Source organism: Quercus lobata, chromosome 7 (genome assembly GCF_001633185.2).
Source record: "Quercus lobata isolate SW786 chromosome 7, ValleyOak3.0 Primary Assembly, whole genome shotgun sequence".
NCBI classification, from domain to species: Eukaryota; Viridiplantae; Streptophyta; class Magnoliopsida; order Fagales; family Fagaceae; genus Quercus; species Quercus lobata.
Genome location: NC_044910.1, coordinates 3585076 through 3610627, shown reverse-complemented (window position 1 = coordinate 3610627; position 25552 = coordinate 3585076). Strand labels below are relative to the sequence as shown.

The 25552-nt window shown below is 36.7% G+C and overlaps 1 protein-coding gene across 1 annotated transcript; it reads left to right on the top strand.

The window, feature by feature from the left end:
• Positions 1-489: 489 nt before the first annotated feature.
• On the top strand, positions 490-9062 carry LOC115952962 (F-box protein CPR1-like). The gene is made up of 2 exons (XM_031070345.1): positions 490-1757; positions 8774-9062. Exon 1 carries the CDS (start codon positions 594-596, stop codon positions 1746-1748), a length of 1155 nt encoding a protein of 384 aa, XP_030926205.1. The 5' UTR covers positions 490-593; the 3' UTR covers positions 1749-1757; positions 8774-9062.
• Positions 9063-25552: the final 16490 nt, after the last annotated feature.

Genomic DNA, 25552 nt, shown 5'->3' with positions numbered 1-25552 from the left:
CATGAATATTGGGTTTTTTTTTTTTTTTTTTTTTTTTTTTGGGATCTCTTGAGCTTTAAAAAGTTAATTATTGTCTTAAATTATTCAAACATTATACTTTTTACCATTTTGTCAATTCCCGTTAACTTTTATTTTGGGTCTAGCAAGGTGACACTATTTTTCCAATGTTAAAGAATCTGATTGGTTTGACATGAGCCATTACACTTAAAAAGAGGGAAAAAAAAAAATGATACACATGAGGTGAACTAGTAACAAAATTCAAATTCACAATATAAAATATATTTTTAAAAATTAGGGATGATAAAAAAACATTTTTCAATAGTTTCTCAAAAAAATAATCTTAAAATTTGAAGGACAAAGTGACAACCGACAAACATGATAATATTTTCCAAGGCTTCAAGCACAAAAAAAATATTAAAAAAAAAAAGAATACAAATAAATATTATGGACAAAAACAATATTAAAAAAAGAAAAAAGAAAAAGAGAAAGGTTTTTTGCGTTTTAAGTCCAGAGTTCAGTCTCGCCTTCTCTCTCCACTCCTTAACCTTCGTCCCTTGTTGGTTCTCAGATTTCTCTCTTTGAAATCGGGGGCAATGTCAGACAGCGAGAAGTCAATTCGTTGGGGATCTTTACCTGATGAGATTCTTACCCATATTTTCACTTTCCTACCTATCAAATCCATTATCATCTGTACCTCTGTCTCCAAAACCTGGAAATCCCTAATCCAAAACCCTACTTTCATTCCCACCCATCTCCGCCACTCCCACAACAAAAACCAAAACCTCTTCCTCCTCTTAAGCCTCTCACGGAATGACAAACAAGTCTACACATTGCATAAAGAAGACGATCCTGATTTCATTGTATACACCAGCTTTGAATCCCCTTTCCATGCTCCTCAGCACGGAACATACAATGCCCGCGGTACTTGTAACGGCCTGATATGCCTCTCCTATAGTTTTCCCAATCACGCTAAGGGAATCATTCTCTGGAACCCTTGCGTGAGAAAGTTTCTCCAACTTCCTTATCCCAATGTCACCGTCGACACACATGGTGCGTCCTGCACGTCTTTTGGGTTTGGATTTGATCCAAAAACTAACGATTATAAAGTGGTCAGGATTCTCTCCCTATTGGGTAGTCCTTCGGACTTTGTAAAGTCTCGACCCGTGGTCGAAGTCTACTCACTCTCCACTGGTGAATGGAGAATGCTTAGTGCTTCTGCTTCTCTGCCTCCTATGTGCGCTATAATTAGTTCTGTGCCACCGGCATTTGCCAATGGGGCACTGCATTGGATTGCTTTCACTAATGATAACAAACCGTTTGCTTTGGTGTTCGATTTGGGGGACGAGGTCTTCCGCCAAATTCTGCTGCCGGAACTTCCAGGGCAGATGATCTGGACTCGTCTTTCTGTATATGGAAATTCCATTGCTGGGTTTCAAATAACGGTAGGGATTGATCAGATGCCTCAGATCAATATATGGGTGATGAAAGAGTATGGTGTTGCATCGTCATGGACACCATTTTTTACTGCTGATTTTAATTTCGGAGAGGCCTTTGTAAGGCCAATAGGTTTTAGGAGGAATGGGGATGCTTTATTCGTATTTGGTGAAGGAAAACTTGTCTCTTGGAATCCTGAGAGCAAAGAGTTTAAGTATCTTAGGATGATTGGAGGTCACGGTACTTTTATTGATTCTTACATTGAGAGTCTAGTTTTCCTTGACAAGGCCGCCAACGTTGCAGTTACATACTAACGAAAGTAGGTAAGATGCATTTCATTTTTACTTTTTTAATTGTTTTTCATTTTGTTCTTTATATATACTGGGCATTGATAATATCATACATTAGATATGAATATGACACTGTTTTATAAATTCTCGTTATTGTTGATTCATTACCTTAATCAAGTGACTTTATCTTTACAATAAATAGCTTATCAAGGTTGTGGTCATTGTCGGTTATGCTGAGGTGATAGTTGAGTCCATTGCATATAAACTTAAAATTGTTTGTCCTCAATTCAAATTTTGTTTAACGTAATATTTTATTACTTAAAAAAGAAAGTCGTCAGCGTTGCTTATAAACTTTGAGCAAGCTTATTAATTGAGCCAAGTTCATGTTTCCTGCCACTTATAATCTAGAAAGTATAGATAGATGTGCTCAAGGTTGTGTTCACTCTCAATTATATTGAGGTTATAGTTTATTGCATAACATGTATACTTAAAATTGTTTGTCCTCATTGCAATATTTCTTTAATATAATCATTTATTACTTAAAAAAGAATGAACTTATAGTTCTTAAGTTCTTGTAGGACCTCAAGCAATCATGGTTGGTGATGAGCTCCAAATGAGTAACATACATTAACTCAGCAAAAGAAAAGATTCAACAAAGCTCTTTGATGGTGTATAGTTTGTTAGTATTGAATTAGCTTATCCTGTCAAAATGGCTTGTAGTTGTTTTATGCTAAACTCCTTTTGTGGCTTCACCATTGTTATATTTTCGAAGATTTGCAGTTTGGTTTTAGTGTATTTACAGAAATGATTAAGCATTTAACTTTGTCTGCCATGCTTGCATTGTGATGAAGATGCTTGCCAATGTAGTGTGTGTAAACAAGGATATACTGCCTAGTTGTGTTAAATATCTTTTTGCTCAATCAACTAGATACTTGTCATACCTGTCTAATGGGTCTAAAGGTCTCTATTGATAAAAATTTAAAGGAGAGAAAGAGAGGGGGGGGGGGGGTGGTTGGAGAATTTCAGATTACATTATTACCATCTAATAATGGTTTTTTTGGGATACATTTTAAAATAGTAGTGTATGTTCTTTAATTTTATTTTCCTGGTCGTGTGTCATACATAAAATTTGAATTCAATCTTTGATATCCTACAATGATGACAAATTTAAGAGAAAACCAAATGGAGTTGATGATCGATCATGCAGACCTCTGTTGAAACATTGAAGTGAAGATCATATTTTATGCACATGGAAGGTAGACTAGAGATTCATAGGGCTTTCTTTGTTTTGGGACTACATCAATACAATTCTTAAGAAATAGGGGAGGGAGAGGCCCCCAACTCAGTGAGTTCGAATGTGGGAATTCTACTCTTTGTTAAAAATAATAATGGTAACTACAAACTCCATTAGATGGTTCTAGTCTTTTAGCATAAGTCTAAGAGAATTGAGACAAGGCTCTAGTGTGTGTGTGCACATGGTTTTATTTTACTGTTTGTGTTGACAATAAGCAATGAAGAAAATCTCAAAATCAGACTCTTTTTTTTTTGGTTTTATTCATTATTTTATGTTATGCAAATTTGAAATGACGTATTGGAATTTAATGAATGATAATTTTTATTTTATGTGAGAAACTCATGATTATGATAGATTTTTGTATTATCATTAACCTAAGCATATGGCTCTATAAATGAGTGCTTCAGCCTGTAAGTCTTTGATTAGTAATTAGGTATTTGCAAAATTACATGCATTTTCAGTCCTTATTGGACGTGGGAATGGGATTATACCTATTCTTTTTACCTTGGTTGTAACGTTTGTACGTGTATATAAGTTTGTTTTTCTGCTCCAGAAGGCTCTATTCTTTTAATTTTGTTGATGCTTATGTTGAGAGTCTTGTTTTGCCCTGCCAACAGTGCAATTACATGCTAAGGAAAATAGGTAAGATGCATTTCCTTAAAAAAAAAAAAAAAAAAAAACATCGTTTTTTCATTTTGTTCTTGTATGTACTTGGAATTGATTATACATAATATATGAATCTGTAATGTTCGATATGGCACTATTCTATAAATTCTTATTATTACAATTGATTACTTTAGTTATGTGGCTTTATGAGGATAGGTAGCCTATCTAGGTTGTGGTTGACAGTTATATTGAGGTGATAGTTGACTATGTAGCACGTATATGTAAAATTGTTCAGCTTCATTTCAAAATTTCTTTAATATAATCATTTATTACTGATATTAGAGAAGTGGTCAGTGTTGACTGTCAACTTTGAGTAATCTTATTTATCAAGCAAATTTCATATTTCCTGCCACTTTTAATTTACAATGTATAGATAGATGTGGTAAAAGTTTTTACTTATGGTAATTTTATAGTGACCTTTTTTAATTTTATGTTTTCACGATAATGAATAATGACCCAAGCACTTGGAAAAATTCATTGCTTCTTGTTCGAATTTCAAGGAATGGTTTTAACCTCTTTGTTTATATGATATAAATTGTTGATTATAGATAAGTGGAAAACTTCTTACCATCTCCCATATTGCATTTTTCTACCCACATTGGATCAAGCCCACAATCTGGGCACTGTTTTGGAATGGATGAGGTCATCCGTGGTGAAAGTGCCTTGAAATTCTATGTAACTCTATGAACCAAGGATGATAAAGCTGGATTGCTCAAGATTGAGGAAAATTTCTATATGATGCAAGAATATCTTCACTCTTTGGTTCTTTTTAAAAAAAAAAAAAAAAAAAAAAAAAAAAAACTTCACTTTTGGCTAAAGTGGCCTCAAGGGTAAGTAGAAATAGCCCATGAGTGCCACATAAAGTGGCACAATTTGTGCCACAACTTGTCCATGTGGCAAGTTGTGAGTAGTAGAGGTGTGTCCCCACATGGATCCACCATCACCTCCTACCACTCACAACGAGTTGTGTAGTTTGTGTCCAATACATTGCAGTTGTTTGTGTGCAACTCTGATAAATTAGTAAAATACTGTAAATGTTGTTTGGATTTTGCACTTTTGGTAAATCTTGTAAGTTGTTATGAATAATATAGTGCTTAAATTTTCTGATTTTTTGATCCTTGCTAACGAGGGCACTTCCAACATTGACCATGTAAGTTTATGGAACTTCCTTTTCTAGTGCTCTCATCAAGGGTCTTGGTGTGAATTATTGCTTAAGCATAAAATTAGTTTGGTTTTGTTGTCACTTACCACAAACTTGGCTACTGGCGACTAGCATTTGACCTTAGGTGAGCTGGATTCTTGTTACTAGTACTTGTGGCTCAAGTGCCGTTTTGATGAAGTTTTCATCATCATATGGAATTTGGGGGAAAACTGAGGGTAATTGGCGATATCAAGCTCTCAGTTCAGGAAATTCAGCTGATTTATATGATCAATCTTATAACCTGGAAGTTCCTTGTGAATGTGATTAGTTGTGTCAATTTCTGTTTGCACTTTGCTTAAATTTTTCTTTGTGGTAGACTTACAAGTTTTGTAGCTAGTGGCAAATAACTTAATTTCACTTGATGCTAATTAGTTGCTAGGGGACCAAAGAGGACACATAACACTTCTACCTATTTGCCTACTTGCTGATTAGTTAACTTGTTTGAACACCTAATTGGTTCCCATTTAGAAGATTATGCTTTTAAGTTTTAAAGCATCTGTATACTCATGCTCCTGGGCATGAGTATAAATTGCTTAACGCATTAGGGGTGAATGCCCCTTGATTACTCAACAATTTGTTCTGGTGGGTGGGGTCAATTGCTTATAGGTTTTACCACTTAGAGGCAAGTCCAAAGGGCTCTTCTTTAAAAAGTTCCTTATGTTGTGGAAAAAAGGTATTAGCAGAATTTTGCCTCTTCCTAAATCATTTGAGCAGTCTAGTTGAAAATGTATGATTATTTCATCAACAATATAAAGGGACTTTATGTCTTTTATTTTGATGTCGGAGTTTTCTTTCTTTTCCTTTCCCTTTAAATCTTTAGTTTTCGTTATTGTCAAATTTTGAAGACAAAGTAGGATTTGTGAATGCTTGAGTCTTTGTGCATGTTTGTTTGTGCTATCACTTCCAATCTACATCTTAGTGCTTTATATCAAATAGAATGCTTGATGTATATATATAAAATTCTGATTTTTGTTTTTGGACTCACTTTCTTTGTGGAGGCTGCCAAACTTTGCTGTGAGGATTAAGATTTTCTGTTCAGTGTCATTACTCTTATTCACTCTTTATTCTTTCAATGATTTCTATTAAGTTATAAGATGGTATACAAAAGACCATTTCATGAATTCCCGTACACGTTCTTCTATCTTCTAGTTAAAAAGCTAGCATTCAGTCAAGACCTTCAAGTTCATGCCTGTATAACCTGTGGGGACTGCTTCCTAGTTTTTGGTGTCAGCCATGGTTTTGTTAAAGGGAGATTGGTTTGTGATAATTTGTTGTAAGCACGACTTGGTTCAAAAAATTAGATAGACTAAGAAGGTGAAAACTGGAAACTTGGTTTGTAGCTTTTAAAGTTGATATGAATAGAGCTTATGATTGACTTAGCTAGGACTTCATTTTGGCTGCTCTGGAAAAATTGAATTGTAGTTGTCATTAAATCAACTTGATTTAGCAGTACATCTGTACAGTTTCTTATCGGATTCCATTGAATTGTTCACTGGTTAAAATTCTTTTCCCTCAATTTGGCTTAAGGTAAGGGGTCCGCTTCACCTTTATCCTTTGTCTCTGGCCTTATTGGAGTGACAATTTTGAGATATTATTAAAGGAGCATGGGTTGCAAGAAATCTGGACCCAATTCTCATCTCATGTTTGCAGATGATTGCATTGTTTTTGTGAGGCACTAATTATATGCAAGATAATGTTTTGAAAAGTTAGTGGTACTGTGACCTTTCTGGAAAGATTGTAATTTTGACAAATCTGAGGTGTTTTTCAGTCCTAACACTCATGAGCAGGGTATAAACCCTGTGTTAGCTCTTTTTAAGGTGAAAAAAGTTGATGGACTTGGTAAGTATTTGGGTCTAGCTTAGATATGGGTCAGAAAAAGGCATCATTTCCTATTTTTTTTTTTTTTCCATTTTGTTCTTTATATAGACTTGTTATTGATCAAACATTAGATCTGAACCTATAATGTTTGATATGGCACTATTCTATAAATTCTTATTCTTATTGATTGATTAATTTAGTTAAGTGGCTTTATCTCTAGGATAAGTGGCTTATCCAGTTTGTGGTTGCTGCTGTCGGTTATAGTGAGGTGATAGTGGACTCTGTAGCATGTATACATGAAATTGTTTATCTTCATTTCGAATTTTCTTTAATATAGTCATTTATTAATGATATTAAAAAAGTGGTCAATGTTGGCTGTCAACTTTCAGAATCTTATTTATCAGGTTAAGTCCATGTTTCATGCCATTTATATATAGAAAGATGTGCTCGATTGTTTCTTTGCTAGCAATTTTATGGTGATCTCTTTTACCTTCATGTATTTACACATACTAAATGTTTCTTATTGTATTATTTATTTAAATTTTTTCTCATTTTGTCAACTGTAATCTATTCTGTTAATGCTAAAGATTTTGGCCAAGAGCCTTATAGTTTAACTATTATTTCTTAATATTTCCAATGGAAACATTCATAGTTTAAATCCCCTTCCCCCATTATAGTTATTAAATTATCAAAAATGGCTTTCCTTGTACATTTTAAATATTCTATTGCCTTATATGCTTATCTTCCTACCAAAAAAACATTCCCATAAATGTTCGATGAGAAAGCAGCTCACCAGCCTGTATTGCTTGATTTGGGGGTTTAGAAATAAGAATTGAAAATGACATTGAACTGTTTGTACTCCTCTTTCGGAACTATTTTGCTATATTTCCTTAGCATGATTTGCATATTTTTTAGACCCAATTAGTTATGCTTAGAGTAGATGTATTATTTTGTTGGCTTCATTTCATTCCATTTTTTTTCTCTCTCTTAATACTAGTGATTGGGTTAGTATTTTCTATTACACAATGCACAAAGTAGAGGCAAAGGAGTCTTTGATTAATGGCTTGGACTTTTAATGATTTCTGGACACATGTTGATTCTCAAACAATACGACCCTCATCATGAAGAGATTATTTAATGGTAAATATTGTAATGCTTTTGGCATCGAATCACCCACTTGCAATTAATAAAATATTTACTCTAAAGTGATGACTTGTGAGTCATTCTATGATGATTGGAATGAAAGTGGATAAAAGAATATTATTATGGATTATGGATACTGTTTACTCTTCGAAAGTGCGGGGGGTTGGCCCTAATGATAAGGTTTGTGGGAAGCCAGCAAGAAGTCGAGGTTTTGAGGCTAGAGGTTTTTATCTTTTTTTCTACCCTCCTACCTGCTCTTTCCCTTGCAAGTTGGTGTGGCAATTGAAGGTTCCTCCAAGGATAGCTTTCATTTCATGGTCAGCTTCTTTACAAAGATTCTTACAACTGATATCCTTTGCAAAAAGGGTATTATTATTCTCGATTGATGTTACATGTATAAGAGGTGTGAGAAGTTGGTGGATCATCTTATGCTTCATTGCCCTATAGCTTTTGAGATGTGGTCCTTGGCGTTGTGTTTGTTTGGACTTTAGTGAGTTATGCCTCTTAAGGTAATTGAGTTGTTCGAGTCTTGGCAAGGTAAATTGCAAGCGACATTGCAATATAGATTTTTGGAGACTTGTGCCACATTGTTTGATATGGTGTATTTGGAGTGAAAGGAATGCTAGATGCTTTGAGGGATGCAAACGATCATTGCTAGAGATTAATTCCTTTTTCTTACATACTCTCCTTAATTGGAGTGTGGCTCTGTCGCATTTTTCTTTTCTTTTTTTCCTTTCTTGTTTTGTTTGATAATTGTAATCTTGGTTCTTGATTTTTGCTCTCACAATACATCCTCATTGTGCTCAGGTTGGCTATATTTTATTAATAAAAATTTTCTTGAACTATAAAAAAAATGTTATTATGGATTAATTTCATTGGTGTTTGCCAGTCAACTGAATCTAAACAATCTGCTTTGATGATTAACAGAACTGGATAATAGCAACTTCGGAGTTTGGAGGGAGAATAGAAAATAGAGCAACTTTGGGAAGCGGAATTGCCTCATTGCTTTAAGCTTCTTCTTAAAGGGTTTAAAATTCAAATTGAAAGTACATGAGCTGTCTTTCATTTAAGCTCAAAGTTCAGGAGCCGCAATCATGCTTTATGCCCCCCCATTCTTGTAAACACTCTCATGAAGCTCTCTAGCCCTCTATCATATTCTATCCAAACATGATATATTATAGTTGCTTAAGCCATTCTATTTTAGCTACTTTTTTTTTTTTTTTTTTTAATAAACTCTTTAACATTTTAAACCAATCTAGTTCCATCTACATATTACCTGTGGGTTTGACACTTAGGTTGCGTTTATTTTGGCTTCAAATCACTTCTGGAAATAGTTTTCGGTAAAAGTGTGTGTTTGGTAAGCACAGAAAAATAGGGTCAACGGAAATTAATTTCAGCTTTGACGGAAAATTCCCCTCTCAAGTCAGAAATCAATTTCAGTTGCTATTTTACCTTCAAATGGATTCCGGAAAACATAGACAGAGAGAGAGAGGGAGAGAGCACATCCTTTCGGCCAGCCAAGCTCCAGCCAAAGAGTTCGCACCCAGAAAGAGATCGAACCCAGAGCCTAGAGCCCTTCGAATCGCACCCTTCGACTTCGCCGTACGACTTCGACTTTGAATCACACCCAGATCGCACCCTTCGACTTCGCTGTTCGACTTCGACTTCGAATTGCGCCCAGATCGCACCCTTCGACTTCACTGGCAAACCCAGAGCCCAGATCACACATTCGACTTCGCCGAGATCGTACCCCAGGATCGCACCGAGACGGCACCGATTGCACCGAGATTGCAATTGAGAAATGGTTGGGTTTTGATGAATTTGACCGGATTTCACCGAATTTGATGAATTTTTTTCGTTGGATTTTGTTTTTGTGTTTATCTATTGAGAAATGGTATTATATATTTGTTTGGAAGCTGAGAAAATGTGAGGAATAAGAAGAAAATGTGTTTTCTATATTATTTTCGGCAACACAACCAAACACTAGAAAATATTTTCCAAATCATTTTTTGAAATGCAACTAAACACTTGAAAATATTTTCTTTTCCTGAAAATAGCATTTTCCGAAAATATTTATTTTTAAGGAGATATTCTACATAAACCAAACATAGCCTTAAAATTGAAAACCTGGCTACATAATACCTTGGAAATATCACAACCCATAGACAAGTGATATACCCTTATTAATTGAGAGAAAAGTCAATTAAATTTTAATTGTGAGCTAATTTTGTGTATTGTGTTCACTTAAGTTTTTCATTCTTTGCACTAAGTGAGTTAATAAATGCAATATACGAAGAGTCCAATATTAATTAATTATAATAAAAAAAAATCAAGCATATATCTACTCAATAAAAATTACCATATGTTCTATCTTATAAAAAATTAGAATAAAAATTATTATAAGTAGTATTAAACTTGGTAGGAATTTGATTAATTGAAAGTATATTATTATGATAAAAATGTGTTAGTTTTAAAAGCATGTTACAAGCTGGTACTTGGTAATGGACTAAGCATGCCATATAAGATCTCATAGCAATCCATCACATGCAATATGTGTCCAATTGCATTCCATGTTTCTACTTGTAGGCCTCTAGACATTGTAGGTTTCCAAATAGTTATGCATAATGTTTACTTGAAAAATTGCATGTTTAGGCATTTTTTTTTTTAAATAGAAAAAAAAAAAAAAAAAAAAAAAAAAAAAAAAAAAACCATTTATCTAAACCAGATTCATAGTTGAACTCCAAATCACAATGTTTCTTGATCTTGTGGTTGGGAAAGACTAATCTTCTCCTCAAATGATGTAGAATAGGTTTTGAATTCTGTTTCGAAGACCGTTGTGGATTGACAATTGGACGGAATATTCCGAAACCAGTGTGTTTTGGTGCGCTGTTTCAGAATTATGCACCGGATATATATACACACATGTACATAATTTATATTTTTATATCTTCATATATCATTATATCTAATTAACCAAAACAAAATTTAAAATATGATATGTGTGTTGGAAATACTGGTTTTGCATCTCATACAAAATGCATAGTGGAAGCAACACAAGTATCTTGTTGGAATACCTAGAATTTTAGAAACAAAGAATAGAAAAGCGTACCTTGATGTAGTGAAATTCAAAGCAAAAGAAGTTCGAACTTGGAAAGACCTTCAATGTTCACCCCAAATTCCATAGATGCCCAAGATGTGTGGTTTCTCAATCAATTATGTACGCACTTGTTCAAGAGAGAATATGAATGTGTTTTGAGAAAACTATCTTGTTTCTCTTTTAATTGTATGTATGTTTTTAAACTGTCAAAGGCAGTTACTTTATTTAATAATTTAGAATAGGTTGGAATTTAGATTTTAGAGATTACAATTCATCCGGAACATTGGAATAGTCTGGAACAACCTGGAATTTAGACCAAAACAGAACAAAGGGGTAAATGCACTAGATTAAGCATTGAAACAGCTAGAACGGAATGGAATTTAAAACATAGATGTAGAAAGCTATGCATATTGAGGGTTGCAGGTTCACTTACCCCATAATGACCATAAGTTTGCAATATTGGTACCTCAAGGTAGTTATCACCTTTTTAGCTTTGTGTTTTCTCATAATTGATAACATGCTAAACAAGGAATCATAAGTTCATAAGAGTGATTTCAATTTCTATCAATGAATATAGTGATAATTTATGATTGTTGCATAGCAAGAAATTGTGGCTCAGTTTGTGGTTTTTTTATGTGTTTTTCTTGTTATAGATAATGCTAACTTTTGCCTCGAGTTTCTTTTACTTTTCCTTCATTTAAATTGTTGTTTCTCTACTACATGACTTTCTTGGTTCGGAAAAGCAACGATAGGCTGTAGGCATAGGAAGCCTTTCCGTATAGACACCCTTCTCATCTCACATCTATGTGGAGAAGGTGGCACTCAATCAAAAATCCTAACACAACTTCCAAAAAATATATCTACCAAGAAGCTAAGCTAACAACTTTATCTTTGTAATTTATAATGCTGAAAATCATTTCATCTTAAAATGTGCTATTGTTCTTAGTTTGTTCTTTATGCCAAAGTTATCTTTTAAAGGATGGTTAAAGATTTCTTTTAAGCAATTTGAGAAAGTAGGCATTAGTGTTATGAATGAAAAGAATACATTGAGTGATCAATTATTGTTGAGGAAGAGATAGCACCCTACAAGTAAGGCATATTGAACACTCAAGTTGACCTGAGTAAGTGTTTGTAAGTTACTGTAATTATTTGAAATTCAATCAAGTTGGCCGGTACAACCACCATAGTTATCCATTATTTTGTGCATTACTTTGAAGTGTGTTATCTCTAACAAAAATTATTTTATTTTACATCTATTTTCTGATAGCACTTCCACTCCTATATGTTGCATTCTTCATCTACTACTTCATCTTAGTCAGTGTTTACTGTTCTTTCTTTTGGTGGTAGGCTAAGCCTCCCGATCATTCTTTTCTGTTTATTATTTTGTGATTACCTGTTTGAGCTAATCCTTTACTTCCCAGTTATCTTCTTCTTCTTGTCTTTGTTTCTATCCCTAAAAGTTTGTTGCAGATGTGTACTAAGCCAAGTTCTGTGACTAGATGTTGCCCAGTAAGTCTAAGAGTAAGACCGGTTCTGTGTCCGTCTGTTGCCCAGTAAGTCTTAAGTACCAAGGTTGAAGTTGAACCTAAGCCAAACGAGAATCCCCTTGTTAGCCGTTAGCCAGGACGGCGTTGAGGCGTTGTTGAGCGATAATGTGCGGGAAGGTTCGTATAACATCAATAGTAGGGAAAAGCGACGGTTAGTAGTAACAGAAATCATAGAAGGCGTCTAGCGGCAGTCAGAGGTAACTTAGTGTCCATAGAAAGCATCAATACACCCTGTTTTAGATCTAAGGTTAGATCCAGAAATTGGAGGATAAAGGTAGTCTAGGTTGTAATTGATTTGTTAGGCTTGTAATCCAGGATGATGAATAGGATGTTTAGAATGAGTGACTCATCCACCAGCATTAGATCTAGCAGTACAACCCTCCCTGAGATTCCATAAGAAGATGGAACCATCAACTCAGAGTCGTACCAGCTTTCAGATCTAGATCAAAAGTTAGGAGATTGGAACATACCCAAAGTTCCCACAACCTAGGTCTATAAGTCATCATCGTGGTCCTTGAAAAAGAGTTTCAAGACAGACTACCATGTTAGGACTATTGAACAGATCTACAGCATCAACAAGGAGTATGAAACATGCTACTTGTTATCCCCTACAGCCGTGAAAGCTCATAGGGAAAATGGTCATAAATTCCTCCACATAGGACTTGTCCAAGTAGGAGTAAAACCATTGATCAGAGAAGGGTTGAACAACTCAATCCTTATGGCCCTTAGAGACACACGTCTTCTTAGATTCGACAACAGTCTTCTAGGCACCATGGAATCCAGTTTGAGCAGCGGACCAATTCACTTTGATTGTTTCCCTAATCTAACTGTATCACTTGACAACCCTCACATCCTGAAGGTCCTCACCCTCAACATCAAAACCCATGGAACCCTTGTGTTACATAGCACCAGATAGCATGCTCTTATATACATAGTATATTATAAGTGCATGAGGATGAGGATGAACATGTCCATCCAAGCCAGTGATAAGAGAAAGTAGGAGAAACCACTCTTATCCAAACCCCAGACGTTAGATCCACAGTTCAGGTATCTAGAACCTTGAAATGGTCTGAAGTCACTTTCCCAGCACATTGGAAAATTGATAATGAGAACTATCAGTTGCAAATCCAGAAACCTGCTAGGAACCTAGATCTAGATTTCGTCTAGCAGTTAGCTGATGGAACGGTTAGACTTAGCTTTGACCAGTCTAGATTTAGATCACCCTTAGTGTATGATGAACCTAGGCCCAGGTCTTCATTAGATCTGCACTAGGAACCATACCAGGAACCAAGGTTTAGATCCGTAGATCTACGCCAACCCTTTAGGCAGCCAACTATCCAACTTAGAGATAGACCTGCATCCCAGTGTAGTTCGTCTAGAACATGAGCTCCCACATCTAGAAGAGACTTAGGTCCATAGTTTCAAGGTGTCAAAGACCACTCCCAGGTTAGTACCCTTGTTACACAGCCAAACAAGACTCGGTTGTTGATCAGGACAATGACAACACTAGCCAAGATAGTCTCAAACCTCCCTCACCATCAAGAACTGATTTGAGAAATCCTATTCAGCAAGAAACTGAATATGACTATCAGCTCTTAATGTTGACAAAGAATTCACACCTGATATGGACGCTCTTGAAAAGGATTTTAACTCTGAGAAGAACAAAGCTAAAAGAGAAGCCTATAGAGCCAACCATACCAAGGAACAAAAGGTTGAAGTTTTGGAGAAATGGAAATTATTCATGAAAGAGGTAAAAAGTGATTATCCTTTCTTTGAATACTTTGAGAAACATTTCCAATGGCATAAAAAGAACTGTGTCATTTCCAAAACCAACTGGAAGATACTCCCCAAAAAGGATGTACCAAGTTCTAGCAAACCAGAAATTGTTAGAACCAGCCATCCTCTCCAGGAAGCCCTACTCTTTAACCACCATGGTAGTGATGTTATTGCTTTTCCCTTCAAGTGTCCAACAACCCCAGAAGAAAAGGTTGTCAAAAAGGTGATAGAGCAAAACAACTATACCAACCAGTGCTTAGGAGTCATTGGAAAACAGCTTGATATGATAGAGGATAGGATTGACAATAAGGTTCTCCTTCAGCTAGGAAACCCTAGCAAACCAATCCAAACTCTAGAAAAAACCCTTAGTCAAGCTCTCCACAACTAGACAAGCTAGCCTTAAACCTAAGGACCAAACAGCCTTAGAAATAATGGCCCAAAAGCTTGATGATTTTGTGAAGAAGGAACCAGTCACCCCTTCACCAGATCTCACCACAACTAGTAGGGACCCTAGGCTTAAAACCCTAAATGCCCATACAGCCTCTAGCAGTTCTAGCAGAACCTCCTCAGAAACTGAAAAGGAGATAGAATACCTAGAAGACCAATTTAGAGGATTACAGGTAAATAGGCTTTACCAACCTAAGGTAAACCCAACCAGCCTCACCAAGAATTGGTATCCCAGACCTACACCCTCGGACCTCCAGTATGAGGAAAGGACCACCCAGTTCACAGTATCCAGTGGTAAACTCTATGAATGGAACATAGATGGTTTATCCGAACAAGAAATCCAAAACAAAATCCAGCATATAACCATGGTATCCAATAACTATCTAAATGATGGTATTCCAAATACTGAGGTTGTAAAGCTCATTGTTTTAGGATTCACTGGAAAGCTGTTACATTGGTGGAATAACTGCTTGACAGAAACCTCCAAGGAAGATATTAAGCATGCTGTCCAAAAAGATGAGGATAAGAACCCTATCTTTGATGAAAGCATAGGAAGAGGTGTTCCTAATGGAGTCAATACTCTGATCTATACGATATGAAGCACTTCATAGGCAAACCTAGTAATATCACATCTAGAATTTACGACCAGTTGAGTAACCTTAGATGTAAGAATCTTGGAGAATACTGGTGGTATGAGGATGTATTCACCACCCGTGTCATGCATAGAAGCGATTGTAACTCTCCATTTTGGAAGGAGAAGTTTATCAATGGCTTACCCACATTATTTGGACAGAAGGTTAAAGAAACTCTTGCTAGCACTTTAGGTGTCATAGATTATGATAACCTAACTTATGGAGACATCTCAAGCACAATCTGAAATGAAGGGATGAAGATGTGTAGAGATCTAAAAATCCAAAGCCAAGCCAACAAGAGCAAAGCTAAGTACGAAATAGGGAATTTCTGTACTCAGTATGGCTTACCTTCAATCATGCCCAAAAAGAAATCCAAACACAGAGGTGAAGAATCCTCTGAAAAACCCCACAAGAAGAAAACTGCCTCCAAACATTATAGAAAACAGAAGTACAAAACTGATAATTTCTATAAGAAAGGCAAATCTAAATCTACAAGAGAATTCATACCTAGAACATCAGGAAAATGTTTTAAGTGTGGAAAGAAAGGTCATTTCCAGAAAGAGTGTAGAGCTAAGGCCAAAACCCTTATCAATACCCTCGTTAGTGACCAAACCAGCAAGGATGAAATCTTCAAACTCTTGAACCTCGACCACCCAAGTAGTGAGTCTAATGATGAAGAAAAATATCAGTTGTATAGGTCACCCTCAGAAACCTCAAGAGTATCTTCTAGTTCCTCTAGTGACATGGATGAAATCCTAGCCTGCCAAGATAGTTGTTGCAGAAACAACACTATCAAAGTTCTTTCCAAACAAGAAGAACTCCTCCTAGATCTCATAGAACAGATCAAGGACCCAGAAGAGAAATCTCAAAGACTTAGTGAGTTCCACAAAACCCTAGTTAAGGAAACCAGTACATCCAAACCTAGGTTTTAGGAACCAAAAGTTGATTTGAAAAAAATCTACAATAGGTTTACCAAATCCAAGAAAAAGATTACTATCCAAGATCTCCAGAAAGAGATTAAGGATACCAAGTCTGAGATTAGAACCCTTAGGCAAGAATTAGTCATTCTTAGGGTTGACCATGGTCTCATGGATCAAAGAGTCAAAAACCTTGAGAACACTTCTCATCAAGGCAATGAGGACAGAATCTCATTACAAAACCCTTCTGATGATGAAGTTGATGAAACAGTTAACCCTACTGCAAATATGGAGCCAGAGCTATCAAATGGATCGTTCTTGCAAACCATCAGTAGAATTAACTTCCAGAAATGACATTCCAAAGTCATGATTGTCATAAGTAAAGATTTTGAATTTGAGGTGATAGCTTTGATAGATTCAGGCGCTGATCTCAACTGCATTCAAGAAGAAATCATCCCCTCTAAGTACTTCCAGAAAACCAAAGAAAGGTTAACTTCCGTAAGTGGAGGAAAAATGCAGATTGAATTCAAAATCCTAAAAGCACATGTTTGCCAAGACAATGCGTGTTTCAAAACCACCTTTGTTCTTGTCAAGAATATGATAGATAGGGTCATCTTAGGAAACCCATTCATGTGTCTGTTGTATCCTTTCATCACGGATAGTGAAGGAATCACTACCCATCCTTTCGGCCAACCAGTCAAGTTTAAGTTTCTTAGAAACCCTGAACCTAAAGAGATTGAACATCTCCAAGAAGTTTCTGTTTCTAAAAACCTTAACCTCATCAATGCCAAAACTTCTTCATCTGATCCTAATCAAGCTAAGAACCTTGATCAATTTGTACCATCCACCATATTTGATAATTCTTTGAGTCCTAGTCAATCTCATAAATTATCATCTCATCGCATTGCATATAAAAGAATTTGTTCCATGACATCTCATGATTTTAACAAAAATGTTTTTGAAAACAACCATTTTGTTAATACAGGAATGTCTTCTTCAAATTCAAAAAGAAACAAAGGAAAGGCACCTATACAGGGATTTCCTCAGAGAATGCATGAAGGCGCTTCTTCTGGACAAGAACCCAAAAAAGCAACATCCCTTCAAAATATGTACCCGGCAGCAGTTACATATTCCAGTGGTTTTATGGCTATTACTCTTCAAGAAGTAAAGAAACAAGGCTTTGCAATTTAGCAATGGAGTGTATACAGATCTCCCACCCTCCATTAAATTCATCCTTGATAACCTTCAAAGAGCTTTTACCCAGAATCACTATAACCTTTTCCAAAGAACCCTCAAAGCACTAGAATTACACCTAGTAGAACTTGAGGCAGGAAATGCACTTCTCACTAGTCAACTCTTTGGCAAAGAGGATATCCATTCAATGGATAAGACGACTATTATGGGTACTGATTATGCTAAGTTAAGTCTTAAGACTCAAAACCAGCTAAGAGGTACTGTTGCCAACTTACCTTCCGATATACAAGTACGTATTTTGGGAAGTAAGGCTATGTCTGAATCACATGACCAATGGTTCACGCATTTCAAAATGATGGTCACCACCCATTTCCCGGTCTATGGGGAAGAGTCAGATGATATTGAAACTGACTTCATCCGATCAATCTGGAATGAATACTTTGGAAGTAGTCACAGGGTCTATGAAAAGAAACATCCTTTTCTTGGTCTAATAGTCAACTTTGAAGACGGGGCAGACGATGAAGACGGAGATCCAAGCTGGCTTTCAAGAATGTTTGAATATGGCTTCCTTAGACTCATCAAGCTAACGAGCCATAGTCAAATCAGCCATTTCCCCCAGATAATCCAACAGGTTATTACAAAGATCAAAAGCCCTTTTGTATCCATCAGATGCTGGAGTACTCTCCCACAATGGGATGGTAACAATTGGATGTCTGTACAACCTGCTCACCACCTTGTACTCATCAACGGGTACACTCACAATGGTCCTTGGTATGAAGGTGATTCCTACCTATCCTATGAAGACCCATTCGCTCTCGCAGAATGTTGGAAAAACTACTTCAACAATGAACTCCGCGATGTCACTGGAGAATTATGGGAAAATTATCATCTTGTAGGAAATACTGGCCGGATTACCGTATTCACTACCGGACCATATTCAGAAGCCTTTACCACTCAGAGGCTTGCCTATATTGATCCCAGCCAATTCATGACTCAAAACGCAGATTATGAACCTCTCCTATATTGTGGGTTTTGTAATCTATTTGACAAATACCATGAACATGACTGTGACCAAGGTCCTCCTGAGTTTGATCCCTATGAGGGATATCCTTCTGGCTATGATACTAACTAAGGCTCCGAGATGCTCCAGAACAACCCCAGAAGCCCCAGAATAGCTCAAGAACCACCTTTGCAAATCCGGTTACTATTCAGAACAGTATCTGCACCAGCAAAGTTGTCAACAAGCTACTATTCACTGCACAGTCCAGAACACTATGCAGAGTTACTATTCAGTAAAGCAAGGGGAAAAAACACTGTTCATAAACAGTGACCAGTTACTATTCACTCAACAATGCCCTGACAGAATCATTGAAGTTACTATTGCTTTCGGCTGAAAAGATATTCACTTGAGAGTAAAAGATCTTTACCTTCTGTGATTCCAGCATTCTCCTGAACGGATCCAAGGCTTACTCCAGCTATAAAAGGAACCTTTCGCTTCAGTCTTTAGTAGGATTAGTTTAGACACTACCTCAGAGTCCAGTTTCACTTTGTACTCAGAAATACATTGTAAACCTAAATGGCTCTCTTCTCCTTTCCCTTAGTTTACACTTGTACCAGAACTACATTTGTAACCTATTTATGCTTCCGCCCCCGCTGCCCTCAGAACGGCACCCTGGTAGTCTGTCTTGAAACTCTTTTTCAAGGACCACGATGATGACTTATAGACCTGGGTTGTAGGAACTTTGGATATGTTCCAATCTCCTAACTTCTGATCTAGATCTGAAAGCTGGTACGACTCCGAGTTGATGGTTCCATCTTCTTGTGGAATCTCAGGGAGGGTTGTACTGCTAGATCTAATGCTGGTGGATGAGTCACTCCTTCTAAACATCCTATTCATCATCTTGGATTACAAGCCTAAGAAATCAATTACAACCTAGACTACCTTTATCCTTCAATTTCTGGATCTAACCTTAGATCTGAAACAGGGTGTATTGACGCCTTCTATGGACACTAAGTTACCTCTGACTGCCGCTAGACGCCTTCTATGATTTCTGTTACTACTGACCGCCGCTTTTCCCTACTATTGATGTTATACGAACCTTCTCGCACATTATCCCTCAACAACGCCTCAATGCCCTCCTGGCTAAAGGCTAACAAGGGGATTCTCGTTTGGCTTAGGTTCAACTTCAACCTCGGTACTTAAGACTTACTGGGCAACAGACGGACACAGAACCGGTCTTACTCTTAGACTTACTGGGCAACATCTAGTCACAGAACTTGGCTTAATACACATCTACAACAAACTTTTAGGGATAGAAACAAAGACAAGAAGAAGAAGATAATTGGGAAGTAAAGGATTAGCTCAAACAGGTAATCACAAAATAATAAACAGAAAAGAATGATCGGGAGGCTCAGCCTACCACCAAAAGAAAGAATAGTAAACACTGACTAAGATGAAGTAGTAGATAAAGAATGCAACATATGGGAGCGGAAGTGCTATCAGAAAATAGATGTAAAACAAAATAATGTTTGTTAGAGATAACATACTTCAAAGCAATGCACAAAATAATGGATAACTATGGCGGTTGTACCGGCCAACTTGATTGAATTTCAAATAATTACAATAACTTACAAACACTTACTCAGGCCAACTTGAACTTGGCTCTGATACCAAAAAGGGGTAAGTTACAAACAATGGGTGCTGTTCTGAGGGCATCGGGGGCGGAAGCATAAATAGGTTACAAATGTAGTTCTAGTACAAGTGTAAACTAAGGGAAAGGAGAAGAGAGCCATTTAGGTTTACAATGTATTTCTGAGTACAAAGTGAAATTGGACTCTGAGGTAGTGTCTAAACTAATCCTGCTGAAGACTGAAGAGAAAGGTTCCTTTTATAGCTGGAGGAAGCCTTGGATCCTGTTCAGGAGAATGCGGGAATCACAGAAGGTAAAGATCTTTTACTCTCAGGTGAATATCTTTTCAGCCGAAAGCAACAGTAACTTTAATGATTTTGTCAGGGCACTGTTGAGTGAATAGTAACTGGTCACTGTTTATGAACAGCGTTTTGTCCCCTTGCTTTTCTGGATAGTAACTCTGCATAGTGTTCTAGACTGTGCAGTGAATAGTACTCTGTTGGCAACCTTGCTAGTACGGGTACTGTTTTGAATAGTAACCGGATTTGCAAAGGTGGTTCTTGAGCTATTCTGGGGCTTCTGGGGTTGTTCTAGAGTATTCAGGAGCCTGTATCTGGGGATGCTTAATCACTATCCAAATTATAACCATCATAAGGATCTTGAGCATCCTGTAATGGGTCAAATCTTCTGAAGAGGCAGGAGAGTTTTTTTCTACTGTCTCTAAATGTGCTGATTGGAGGAGTAGTGTTGGGCAAGATCCTTGAGTTCCTTGCTAGATTTTCCAGAAATCTGGACGGAGTCTAGACTGGACTGTGATCTTATGCAATGGGCTATGACTCTTGGTACTGGAAGAGGAAAATCATCATGAAGCTTGGAGGTAATGTCAGTTGGTCTGAATCTATCCCACCATTTCACAAAGAATTCCCTGTCGAGTAAATTCTGGTTGATAGCATAATTCCACATACTAATCCAATGGATCTTGTATTGTATAGTCATGTTCAAGATGGCTGGAAACTGGGAAGAATGTTTGTCAACTTGGAATCTGGAGCTGAAGTATCTTAGTGTGTCCTGTAGAGGTTCTGGGAAGTTCTGTGGAATTGATCCAAACATTTCCCACCACTTGAGGAACCATGAGGGTAACTGGCTCTTGAGTTTCTTGTCAAACTGTATGAACCATGAGTGGTCATAGTTCTCATTTTGGAAGAATAAAACCTTTTCAAAAGCATCCATATAATCATAATAATTATAAAGGGGTTCTGATCCCTTGAGTACGGTAAGTGTTCTGAGTGAGGAGGGGTGTCCCCAATCTTTGCTACTTACAAAACTCTGAATTATGAATTTATGGTACAGGACTTTTGAGGGGTTATTCCTGTCTCTGATGTCTTCTATTTTGGCAGACTTTTCTTGAGTGAGAATGCCTTTATAGAATTTGATGTTCTTCTCTGGGCTTTTGAGAAGGAAATGTCAATCATGAGGCAATACTTCCATTGCTAATGCCAACGGATCCGTTATGTGAGCTAGATGTAGCTCAATATAAGAGATATGCTGGACAAAAGGTTTTCTAATATAAGAGGCTCTTCCAGTTCTGGGAGGAAAAGATGAGGAAGGCTGCTTGGGCACTATTGGGCCGAAGGGGTCTTCCACTGTGTATGGAGACACTGCTTTGGGGGGAGGTGTGGCTAAAGCAGAACTATAACTGTGCTGTCCTTAGGGCCTTTGGTAATTTGGTTTCAGAATTGTGGAGACCAAATAACGATTGGCTACAATGGATGGTGACACAGGTAAGGTCTTTGGTATACTGGGAAAAGATATTAAAGGGCCAGGGTTCTGTGCCTGACTGGTACTCCTAGTGGTTGGTTTAGGCAACTTGGGAGGTTGGAGTTGTACGGGCTTCTTCTCAGACATTGTGGACTGGATTCTGCAAGAATTCAGGGGTCAGGAAAAAAGGGGTCAGGAAAAAAAGGGATACTGTTTTGAGTTCCAGCAATGAATTCAATGTCAAAATCAAAGACTGAAAGAATGGCTTGCCAACATGCAAAAATCTGTTTTGATGCTATGTTTTGAACATCTTTTTCTAAAACATGTTTTGCAGATTTGCAATCAATTCTTAATAAAAACTTTTGATTCAAAAGATCACTTTAAAATTTTGAAACACATAGTACTATACAGTGGCGGCGCCACATATAGGTCAGGGTGGTCCCAGGACCACCCTGACTTGAAAAAAAAAAAATTATATGTATAATTAAATATTTTTTATTTATCTACCCTTAAAAAAAAAAATAGGAACACCCTCAAAATTTTTTTATGCCAATAAAATTAAAGAGAGATGCTATGTCCACAATATTTGTACAATATTTTCATAACAAATCACAGGTGGTTAGTTGTTATTAGTTCAAATTTGAACCTAGTACTAAGATTACTTTTTCATGATAACAATAATAACCAGTAACAACCTACCACTTAGGATTTGTTGTAAAAATGTTGTGAAAATGCCATGGACATATCATTTCTCAAAATTAAATTTTGGTGGATTATTTGTTACATTTCGGCCGGTACTAGTTTTTAGAAGAAAAAAAGAAAAATCCCTAAACGGACAAACTCGTCAGCACAACATGTCATTATTTGCGTTGAATGCCTAAAAAACAAATCTAGCCATCGCAAAGGTCGCCCCTACTTCTTCTTCTTATTGTACTATTTTTGGTTGTTGTTTTTTATTATTTAATTCCATATTTATGTTTTAATATTATAAAATAGTAATTGTTATGTAATAACTAAATGATCCGAGTGTCAAAAAAGAAAAACTAAATGATTTGTTTTATTTGAGGTTTACTTATTTGGATCAATAATTTTATGTTGTATAAGAAAATATAAATATAAATATATATTATATTTAATTTTTTTTAGAAACCCCAAAATACTCTGAAATGGTACGTTGAAATAGATCAGTACCGAAATATTCCGTTCCACTAAACAAATCGAAACAGTGTCCAAAACAGTATTCATAACATTGCTTTCAAGCAAAAAGAAAAAGCTAAAAAAAAAATGAACTAAAATCTAAAAAAGAAAAAATTGTAATAGAGAATCTAAAGAAAAAAAAAATTGTAATAGAGCAAGCCCACCCAGGAACACCCTGAAAAATATTCCTGGAGTCGCCACTGGTACTATAAATAGAATTTCTTTTTTAATAGTACTATAATTAAGCTGAGTGGGAGTCCAAATTCCTGAGTGAAAGCAAACAATTTGTTCAGGGGAAGTGGGACTAACACACTGAAGGAGAATGCCACCATAACCAATGTTAGAGGCATCAGTCTGGACAACCTTGAAGGAACTTTCTGAGGGGATTCCTAGACAAGGGAGTGTCTTGACATATTTTTTGACTTGTTGAACAACCAATGTATGATTGGGTGTCCAAGGAGGGGGATTGGTCCGAAGTCAATCAAAAAGAGGCTTGCATTGTTGCCTAAGATTTTGATAAAAATCAGAAATGTAATTGAGAGATCCTAGGAACCTTTGAAGTTAGGTTTTCTCTAGGATTTCATCAGGAAACTTTTTTGCAAACTGGATGGCTCTATCTATGGGTTTGATGACTCCATGTCTTATATCAAAACCTAAGAACCTGACATTTCTTTGGAAAAGCTTAATCTTTGGAGCTGAGACAACAAGACCATTTCTTTTGATGGTTTGGAAGAATGTTCTAAGATGCTTCCAATGCTTGTCTAGGGACTCTGAAAAATGAGTACATCGTCAATGTACACAATGGTATGGCTGGAGAATGGATTAAAAATCTCATTCATGATGTTTTGGAATTCAGAAGGTGCATTCTTGAGACCAAAGGGCATTACATTCCATTCGTAATGGCCAAAGGGTGTGGTGAAGGCTGTCTTGTACCTATCAGACTCTCTGATTTGTATATGCCAAAAACCACTCTTCATGTCAAACTTGCTGAAAACCACTGCTTTACAAAGCCTGTTAACTAAGTCTCTCTTGTTGGGAATAGGATACCTTATCCATTCTAAGACTTTATTAAGGGGCTTGTAATTGATGACAAGTCTAGGGACACCTCTTTCAATCTCAGCGTTTTTCTGAATATAAAAGGCTGGGCAAGACCATGGTGACCTAGAGTTTCTGATAATTCCTTTTTTGAGAAGATCCTCTATCTTTGCTTTGCAAGTATCCATAAGTTCTTGACTCATTTGGATAGGTCTGGCTTTGGTAGGGATGTTCTTTTCATGAAATTCTTTGACATAAGGTAGTGCAACTTCATGCCTTTTCCTATGCCAAAAGGCTGTGGGAAGATCGGAGCAGACTTCTTGCTTAAGTTTTTCTTCAAACTTTCTAATGTCTGATTGGTAACTTTTGCAAGCTAATTGCTCATCAATTCTTTTGTAACTTAGTTCGTGACCAAGATACTTTAGGTGTTGAGTTTTGGCTTGGATAAGGTTAAGGGTCTTGGAGGTAGAAACCTCTTGGAGACTATTGATGTCTTTAGGTTCTGGGCTCCTAAGAAACTTAAACTTAACTGGTTGGCCAAAAGGATGGGTAGTGATTCCTTCACTATCCGTGATGAAAGGATATAACATACAGATGAACGGGTTTCCTAAGATGACCCTATCTGTCATATTTTTAACAAAAACAAAAGTGGTTTTGAAACACTCATTGTCTTGGCAAACATGTGCTTTTGAGATTTTGAATTCAATCTGCATTTTTCCTCCACTTGAGTTAACCTTTCTTTGGTTTTTCGGAAGTACTTAGAGGGGATAATTCCTTCTTGAATGCAGTTGAGATCAGCGCCTGAATTTATTAAGGCTATTACCTCAAATTCAAAATCTTTACTTATGACAATCCTGACTTTGGAATGCCATTTCTGGAAGTTAGTTCTACTGATGGTTTGCAAGAACGATCCATTTGATAGCTCTGGCTCCATATCTGCAGTAGGGTTAACTGTTTCATCAACTTCATCATCAGAAGGGTTTTGTAATGAGATTCTGTCCTCATTACCTTGATGAGAAGTGTTCTCAAGGTTTTTGACTCTTTGATCCATGAGACCATGGTCAACCCTAAGAATGACTAATTCTTGCCTAAGGGTTCTAACCTCAGACTTGGTATCCTTAATCTCTTTCTGGAGATCTTGGATAGTAATCTCTTTCTTGGATTTGGTAAACCTATTGTAGATTTTTTCCAAATCAACTCTGGGTTCCTGAAACCTAGGTTTGGATGTACTGGTTTCCTTAATTAGGGTTTTGTGGAACTTACTAAGTCTTTGAGATTTCTATTATGGGTCCTTGATCTGTTCTATGAGATCTAGGAGCAGTTCTTCATGCTTAGAAAGAACTTTGATAGTGTTGTTTCTGTAACGGCTATTTTGACATGGTATGACTCCATCTGAACTACTAAAGGTGCTAGTCGAAACTCTAGGAGAGGATGGAGGTTGGTAAATCTGACAGATCTCTTGGTCGATAGAACTAT

Coding starts and splice junctions, on each gene's coding strand:
- LOC115952962 (XM_031070345.1), top strand. CDS start 594: ATGTCAGACAGCGAGAAGTCAATTCGTTGGGGATCTTTACCTGATGAG.